The sequence below is a fragment of the Phyllostomus discolor genome, chromosome 6, assembly GCF_004126475.2.
Source record: "Phyllostomus discolor isolate MPI-MPIP mPhyDis1 chromosome 6, mPhyDis1.pri.v3, whole genome shotgun sequence".
NCBI lineage: Eukaryota > Metazoa > Chordata > Mammalia > Chiroptera > Phyllostomidae > Phyllostomus > Phyllostomus discolor.
In genome coordinates this window covers 46,848,701-46,858,029 of record NC_040908.2, presented here as the reverse complement: position 1 = coordinate 46,858,029, position 9,329 = coordinate 46,848,701, and the positions used below count along the sequence as shown (strand labels likewise).

Genomic DNA, 9,329 nt, shown 5'->3' with positions numbered 1-9,329 from the left:
CAGGCACTTTGCTGGGTATCCGCCTGGACATCCAAGATGCTCAACCTGAACAGTCTTCAGGCACATGAATGTAGATGAAAACCACATTTTGCTAAGTCACATAGCTAAGGGATCTGAACCTAGGCAGCCTACTAATTTCTCTCCCTCTATTTGCTTCTATATAACTTGGGAATAGTAATGTTTATCCTCAGGAATTTATAGTCTGAGGAAGAATAAGTGAAATAACAGAAAATAGGTAACTATCTACTGAAACATAGTTAATTGTGTACTGAAAATCCAAAGCAGATATACACTGACCATATATTTTACCTAAAAATCAGCACAACTAGACTTAACAAAATGCTCATAAGCCTTTCAATGTGTAAGTTTTGTTGTCTTAGTCTTTGTCAACTCCCTCTGATTGTGGGGTGCATGCCGCTGCCAGGTTAACCCATTGCGAGTCTCACTGCGTAAAGGGCAGAGACCCGTCACTTAGTAAATCTGGCCCCGTCCTGTCCTCCCTGCACCCTATTAAGAAGCTTAGTCAAGCACATCTACCATTGTATGTAGACTTTCCTCCCCATATTAGGTGCCACTTAGCTAAAGACACAATCTCATTTAAGTCTGATGGGATTAACAATCCCATCAGCTAAGTATTGTATTCTCACCTAAGATGTCATTTCCATTTTACAAAAAATGGAGGCCTGGAGTGAATAAACCACTCATTCAAAGTCGCTGAAATGTTCAGGGGCAAAGCTGGGATGTGAGCCACGTTTGCCCAACTCCCAAGTCCACCATTCGTCACTGGGTCCCGCTGTCCACCAACAGCGTGAACTGTTGTCTTCCTGGGCCCCAAAAGGCGGGTCCGCATCAGCTCTTCACAAGGAATGCTGTTGGCTAGTTTGCTCCTGGGGGCTTCCCAGCCCCTCCTGCTGGGGGTGGAGGAAGCTCCTTAAAAAGAAACATGTTGAGAAACGGAGTGGTGTGTGTAGGATTTAGGAGTTGTGGGGATGGGGCTTGGGGGTGGGTGTCTAGAACTTTCACCCAGTCCCCCAGCTCCCACTGTGCCTGATCTTAGGTAAGCAAGGGCCCCTCTTTCCAGTGTGCATCCCACCCACGCCATTTCCCCAGGGCTCTCCTGTGGCTGTTCAGTCATCTCTGACCCAGCAGCCCCTGGCCGGACCACAATAAGGCTAGATCCAGGACCCATCGGGCCACTAGCCCATCATTTCACCCACAGTCTCACAGTCCAGGCTGCCTGCCGCTGGTGGGGAGATGGGGGAGGGGCCCCTTAGAAGGCACAGCCAGTATTTATTGAAGACCGAAGCAGGGTGGGGCAGGCAGCCGCCCACCCAGCAAGGTTCCTCTGGCCCCTGCTTGGCAGAGCAGAAGGGGAATGTTTGTGTCCCAGTTGACACCTATCGACAGGACCGGGAAGTGCCCTGCACCTGACTGAGTAGTTTCAGCGTTAGGACTTGATTCCGGGAGACAGTGCAATGGTCACGCTGCCGGCAGTCAGAACTCCCTCTGAGCCCCACAGCCACAGCATAGCACTGGCCCCCGCACAGGCCAAGTATGAATGCTTTGCGTGTGTTACTCGTAATCTGCACAGCAACTCCATGAAGTAGCTACTCTTAGCACAATTTTACAGGTGAGACAGTACAAACAGTAACTTGCGACTTACCAGGAACAACAGCTAGTGAGTACTGGTTATATCCATCTGTAACACAGGGGCAGAATGACTGCCCATCAACCTACATAAGGCAAGGAGTTTTGTAGGCCGTCAACCCCATGCACGGACAGTAAGTTAGCATTACAGTCTGGAGCCATTATAGTTCTTCCCTTTCCACCCGTTTGGATCTAGAAAAGCCCTTTCCTGTGGAGCCCAGGAATGTGGGTACGGACGTTTCGAAGGAAGTTGGTAAACAACGGTGTCGGCACACAGGGAAAATGGCTGGGGGGACAGAGTGGTAAATACACTTTTCACTGTGCTTATAAACAAGATATTTAAATTTAATTAAAAATGTTAAACGTCTGTGCAGTCACAGGTCAATCTGGATGGGGCTTCTGCTTCAAAGGCGCCCAGTGGTGGGGTGGCTCGCCCGAGATCACCACAGAGCTACAACGTGCCCCCTCCCGCGGCGCCAGGGTGGGCATTTTCAAATGAGGAACAGCGGAGGGAGTGTGCTCCTCGGCGCTGTGCTCCCCTCGCCTTTCCCAGGACCCGCGTCCTGACCGCCCAGGCTTTGGAGAGAGGGGCTCCGCAGTTCCCGGGAGGCCCCGCCTGGGCCGTGACCGAATAGGCCGTCTGCCCCGCCCTGTCCCGCCCCGCCAAATTTAAGAGCCCCTGCCGACGGCTGGGCCGGTCCGGGCCAGCAATCTGTCCCCCTTTTGCAGGGTGTTCTCGCTCGCCTTCCCCGCCCCCCCGCCCCAGCGTCGGTCCCCCCAGGGCGGCGCCATGCCCGGTCCCGAGAAAGATCGGATCCAGCCTCCTCGCTCAGGCTGCTCTCCCGTCCCCGGGTCCCCCGCGCTTCATGGCAGGTCCCACACCCCTGGATACCTTGAGTCCTCCTTTTCCATCGAGGCCATCCTGGCGAGACCCAAGCCCCGCGCGCCCGCTGCCTCCCCTCTCTCCATCTCCGCCTGCACCGCCTCGGGCATCTGGACGGCTCCCTCCAGGTCTCTGGCCCCGGTTCTGCCATGGGCGTGCACCGCAACATTGCTGCCCGCCTACCTGAGCGTGGGGCTCTACCAGCCGCTCCCCCAGCCCCTGGCGCCGGGGCTGCGCATGGCTCACCTCTGCAGCCTCCAGGGCCTCGGCGTCACAGGTATGCGGTGGCCCGGCCACAGGGAAGCAGGCAGGGTAGCTGAAGAGTGGAGACCACGACAGTGGGCACGGGATAAAGAAGTCCCTGAGTTTGAGAACTACACAGGGTTGGAGTGGGAAGTGGCCCTATGACCCTTGACCTTGCAGCTGAAACTGAGGCTGGAGAGTAGCACTCGCTGAGAACAGTCCCTGGCGCCAGAGCCCCCCCCCCCCCCCACGCAGGCTGCGGAGGTGGCAGCAGGCGTGTGTGAGGGCAGGTGCAGAGCGAGAAATGCGGGTGCGCCGGAGCAGGGCTCTGACGCCTACAGGGGCCGGCGCTGGGGCTAGGGCTGGGGCTCTGCGTCCTTGAGGAGGGACTTGTACACTCCTTTGCTCCCTCCCACATCCCCCCTTTAGATAAAGCTCTGTGGCGCAGACTATTCCCCAAAGCTGCTCTGAAAGGGAACCCGTGGCCATGTCTTAGCAAGGAGGAGCAGATGCTACAGGTGGTGCTGATGAGGGGAGCTGCTGCGGGTTGGCCAATCCCCGACCCCAAAGCCGCCTCCACTGCTCAGGTCTGTGTGAGCTTATCTCCACACTGAACGGCTCTGAGCCTGCTTGCTTACAGTGCTCTTAGAATGGCACCTTACGGCTCTAGAGCTCGGATGCTTAAATCCCCACGAGAATTTCACTGTTGATGTAAATTTCTCCTCTAACATTAACACCTATAAGAGTTTTTGTTATTTTTGGTTCTCTGGTTCATGCGTCCCCATGTCTCCCTGAGGAAAACCAGCAAAGTTAGTGCAAGCCTTATCAACCTACACCAAAGTCATTTTAACACAATCTTACCTGACTTCTGCTCCTCGCACTTCCCTCATCTTGTGTTCCTCAACCCCTTGCGGCTGGGCATCCCTCCCACCTGTGCTGGAGAGGAAGCCTGGTTTCCCAGCCCCGACCACACCCATCCCAAGCCACATTTTCTCAACCTTCCCACATGCCTGAGGCCTGAGTTGCAGTTAACTACTTTACATTAGTCTCATTTTTCAAGTTAGTTTTTGTTGAGGTATTACATTCACACAGTTCAAATGTCAAAATGTTTACTAAGATAGATGGAGTGGCTGAACTCCAGTCACCTAACTCCCCCCACCCTACAAGCAACCAACGAGACCAGTTTTCCTCCCCTCCCTCCCTCCCTTCCTTCCTCTCACCCTCTTTCTCTCTCTCTCTCTTTCATCTTCACCCAAGGATATTTTTATTGATTTTTTTTAGAAAGAGAGAAAAGGAGAGAGATACAGATGTCATTGATGTGAGAGAGAAATATTTGATTGTCTGCCTCCCATAGGTGCCTCAACCTGGGATCAAACCTGAAACATAGGTATGTGTCCTGACTGAGAATTGAACCCACAACCATTTGGTGTGAGGGATGAGGCTCCAACCAACTGAGCCACCTGGTCAGGGCACAGTAGTTTCTTTATTCTTCCAGAAATATTTTATGCATATTTAATACCCGAACACACATTCCCCCCATACTAGACACACTACCCTGCACTTACTTTTTTCACTTGACCATATAGCTTGGTGATTTTTCCATAGCAACCCATACAGAGCTTCTTTACATCTCAGAGTGGTCCGTTGTAAGGATTTACCATGATTTATTTAATCAGACACCATTGATGTTTTCTCATCTCTTGCTATTATGCTAATGCTTATGGCAAGCCTGGTGGGACCTGTGGCTGGTGTCCTGGGCAGCCACGGCCTACTCTCTTCACTGGAGCAGTCTGTCTGCCAACCCTGGAGCCTACCCAAGGCTAAAGGGAACTGAGGGGGTCTCAGCGCTGCACTTCCGCTCCTTTGTCTGAAACACTTTCGGTCTGTCGGTCCAAAGGCTCACTTTCTCATTCCTTTCTAGTTATAATTTAGGTACTGCCCCCTGGTGGATGAATCTTCATCTGCACGCGCCCATATCTCTGTGAGCTTCACAGAAAGCACCTTTGTATGCAGGAAAAAAAGGCACCCCTTCCTCCAGGCAGACACAGAACCTTGTCAGGGGGTAACGCTTGACCTGTGGAGAGTGGGAAGAATTTCAGACTCCATTTACCCTCTCAGCTGGGCACCCGTGTGCAGGACACACGTTGTACATAGTGGCCCTGTTGAAATGTCCCCTCATGGAGGTGGCTCCTCTTTCCAAAGATGCTGCAAACTACCCCCTTCCCCTGCCAATATACATACACACTCGCCTTCTCCTTTCTTGATTTATTCTTCTCATTAGCACTAATCACTGTCTGACACACTCAATATTTTATTTACTTTTTCTACTGCTCTATACGGATTTTCTGTTTTGTCCTGGGACCATGCCTTGCACATCCTAGCCATTCAAAAGTTGTATGTTTAATGAATGAAAAGGGGAACCCTTGAGGATCCCTTCTCTACCCATCCCATGCGGTTTCCTGAGGTAGCCAAGGAAAGGAGTGGCGGGCAAGCAGAGACGGAGGTTTGGCGATCCCTCATAGGGCCAGAGCTTGAGCCACTCAGCTGGAGAACAGCGGGGGTGGAGGGAGTCTCACAACATTATCCCTTCTGCCTTGCTCGTGCATGTTCTCTCATTTCTGTGCAGTCTCTTCCCGCTGTGCCTCTTGATGTGTTAACTGGCCAATGGCAAGGCAGGGCAGTGGAGCTGCCAGCTTGTTCTGTCTCCCCCAAGATGGGCGGGTAGGTGGGTGCTGGCTAACCTCCCCTCTTGCTGGTTGCTCTTTAGGTTTGGAGTTGGGTCACTGCCCAGGCCACTGGAGTCCCCCAGGCGGGGCCCCAGCCAAGGACCTTCAGGACACTGAGAGACCCCAAAAGAGGGTTCGAACTATGTTTAACTTGGAGCAGCTGGAAGAGTTGGAGAGAGTGTTTGCCAAACAGCACAATCTAGTAGGGAAGAACAGAGCCCAGCTGGCAGCCCGGCTCAACCTCACAGAGAACCAGGTAGGAGAAGGGAGTTCCGTGGGGCCTGGGCTGCCCCTGAGGACAGGCACTACTCTCCAGAAGGCCCTGGGTGGCGGTTGGGAGGAACACATGGCCTTTCTTCCTCTGTGCCAGGAAGCTGGGAGAGAGTGATTACTGGCATACTCCTGCACGAATGAGAAAAAGAGTCTCATGTGAAATGACATTATGGGAACAACACATGATATTAATCTAGATACTAATCTAGAACTTTATACCTCCATGCCAAATAAGGAGCTGACAGTGAAATTAAGCAGGCATTCAAAAAACCAAATACTTAAAATAATACAAACTTCTTAAGAACTAGCTATGTACATTATGTCCACGTTCTCACTTCCCACCTATTCCTTAACTCATTCCAATGTGAATTCTTTCCCTACCATTCCTTCAAACCTTCTCATCAAGGTCTCTCATGACCTCTGGGTTGCCAAAGTCAGTAGATGCTTTCCTTTCTGACCTCACTCCTCCACTAAGTAGAGTTGACCGCTCCCCTTCTTGCTGAAACACACTCTTCTCCTGGTTTCCAGACACCACACTCTCTTGGTTTTCCTCCCAGCTCTCTGCCCATTTCGTCCCTGTTGCCTTTGCCAGCTATTATTCTCTTTGTGACTTCAGATGTTTCTCCCCAGCTGACTCCATTTACCCCCATGGTTTTAAATACCATCTATAAGCCAATGACTCCTAAATTTTTATCTTGGCCCCCCTTCCCTGATTCATATATCTAACTACCTTCTTGAGGTCTCCACTTGGATGTCTTATGGGTAGGCATTTCAAACTTAACAAGTCTAAACCTCTATTCTTGAATATTTTCCCTCCCCAAATCTGTCCCTTCCCCCACATATGGTCCCACCATCCCACCAGCTGCTCACAGCACCTAGTCATCCTACATTTCCCCCTGCCCCCACCTCCAACCCATCAGCAAGCCTGTCAACTCTGCCTCAAAAATACAGTTGGAATGGCTTCATTTCTCTCCATTGCCCCCATTCGTTTCAGCCCCAGCTCCTGCTGGATCACTGCAAGAACCTCCCAGCTGTCTCCATGCCTCTCCTTTCATCCAGTGTCCACACAGCAGCCAGGTGTGCCATTCACTCAACACAGCAACTTTCAACCGGCGTGCCACACCAATGTTCATACATGCAATACCTGACTATTTGGTTGGGGCACTGGTCTCTTTTTCCTTAGATTGTCAAATTAGAAATTGACAACAGCCAATACCACAATAGCAACAGATGTGAATGAACCAAAATTATACCCATGTTTTGGTTAGAATAGCAAAAAAATTATATATATATTTGGTGTGACTCAGAATTTTAGTAATTAGTGTATGTGTGCCATGAGATGAAAAAGGTTGAAAATTGCTAACTTAACATGTAAATAGAACTGTGCCATATTCCACTCAAGAGCCCTGGGGTTGACACTCCTTGCCCCGCGCCTTCGTGGTCCTAGGTAATCTGGCTCCTGCTGGCCATGTCCACTTTCTCTTCCTCTGCTTTCCCCTCTATCTCAGTTGTGCTAGCGGTGCTCTCCTCCTCTCTGGTCCTCAAATACTCCAAGCTCGGTTCTACCTCAGAGCCTTCTCATAGGTCCTACCCTGCCCTGGCCTGCTTTCCTCTGTCCCTTCCAGGCTGGCCTCTCATCCTCTGAACCTTGACTTAAGGGCTGGCTCCTCAGGGAGGCTCAAACCCATTTGTGCCCCCATTTGTGTTTATATATTTGTTTGTTTTCACGCTTGTTATTAGTCTCGCTCCACTAGACTGTGAGCTTCCGGAGGGCAGCGGCCACGTCTCTGTTGCTCGCTGCTGTATCACCAGCATCTAGGGTGGCGCCTAGTACATAAGAGGAGCTCTATAAATACTTATTGGATGAATGGGTGGATGAATGGCAACTGGAATTATGGGAAGGATGTTTTGGAGGCAATGCTTCTCTTAGAAGGAAGAGCAAATATTGGCCAGGGTGGAGAGGATACTGTGGGAATGGGAGAAGCACTGGGAACCGCTGGCCACATTTTGATATCTGCCCACTGCCTCCACTTACAGGTGAGGGTCTGGTTCCAAAACCGCCGGGTCAAGTATCAGAAGCAGCAAAGGCTAAAACCACCAGCCATGTCTGCCTTAGCTGCCTCCCCAGACGAGCCCTCCAGCAGCTCTGACACCATCACTCAGAGAGAAGACGCCGAGTCAGGAGTGGGCAGCTGAGGACTGGGATGCAGGCTCAACCTAGGCGGTCTGGCTAGCTTTTCCTGAAGATACCCACTGGACCTCCCTGCCCCACATCCTAACACAGAATCTCATCGAGGTCAAAGGGCACCAGAGGAGTGTGAACTGTTGAGAACTTTTCAATATTGACTCTTCGGAGCTGCGATAATGTAACGGTCAGGAGCACACACTTTGGCTTTCAGCTATGATCTTGGCCACATTACTGAACTTCTGAGCCTTTTTTCTTCACCTGTATGATGGGTGTTTCAATAAGTTAGATCTCCCAGGATTAAGATAATGTCTGTAAAGCACTTGCAGTGTGCCAGGCTCAGTGCTAAGTGCAGGTCAACTGCTAAGGCTCACAGGCCCCCTTCGCCAGGGGAAGTGGTGCCTGTGCCGGCCCTGAGTTCTCCAGGGGTGAATCTTTTCCTGGCTTGGCTATGGAGGAGAGAGGGCTGTTAGTTTTGTTTTAATTTTTTTCTATTTTTATTTTTTAATCCTCACCTGAGGATATGTTTATTGATTTTAGAGAGAAAGGAGGGGGGAAAGAGAGGGAGAGAAAGAAACACAGATATGAGAGAGAAACATCAATCAGCTGCCTCCTGTATGCATTCTGACTGGGGATCAAACCAGAAACCTAAGTAAGTGCCCTGACTGGGGATGGGACGATGCCCTGCAACCCTTTGGTGTATGGGATGATGCTCCAATTAACTGAGCCCCTGGCAAGGGCAAAGGGGCCTCTTCAAATCCATGTCTGGACATAGAAGATTCTTCCCAAACAGATGATAGAGTTGACAGCAAAAAAGAGGGAAAGGTAGAACATTTTCTCACAGGGTTCCCCAAAGTTATCTTGTTTTGTCTGAACTGTTACCACTCTCAAAAGGAGCTCAGGCCCAGCTGCCTCCTTAAAGCAGACATGGTAGCTATCTTTCTCTCTACCTACCCACCTTGACTCCCCACCCCTGTCTTTATATAGAACAGGGAAGATTTGACTCTGCCTTTGCCAAGGCTGGCATTTTATTATAAACTCTGGTGTATTTTCACAGGGCAGTTATTATTCACCCTCTTCACGACTCAGACTCACGGTTCCATTCCCTTCCCAGGAATCTGCTTTGTTTATCTCTAAGAAGCCTAACTGATAGCCTACTCCAGTGAGGACAGCCACCAGCATTTCCAGAGCTGATTTCTCTAGCACTTCACATTCCTGGGTGGTCCTCTGTTGAGGATATACTTCTTTATACTCTAGAAGGGCTTCAGGTTACTGAAGTGAACTGGTGGAAGGAGGCCTGCCCTGCCACCTGGTGGTGAAAGAGGGCACTGTCCCCATTGCTTACTAGCAGGGTTGTCCAACCTTTTGGCTT

The 9,329-nt window shown here is 50.8% G+C and overlaps 1 protein-coding gene across 1 annotated transcript; it reads left to right on the top strand.

Moving 5' to 3' along the window:
* Positions 1-2,437: 2,437 nt before the first annotated feature.
* NOTO (notochord homeobox) lies at positions 2,438-8,485 on the top strand. The gene is made up of 3 exons (XM_028514796.2): positions 2,438-2,807; positions 5,541-5,755; positions 7,810-8,485. Exons 1-3 carry the CDS (start codon positions 2,438-2,440, stop codon positions 7,966-7,968), a joined length of 744 nt encoding a protein of 247 aa, XP_028370597.1. The 3' UTR covers positions 7,969-8,485.
* The last annotated feature ends 844 nt before the right edge of the window (positions 8,486-9,329 follow it).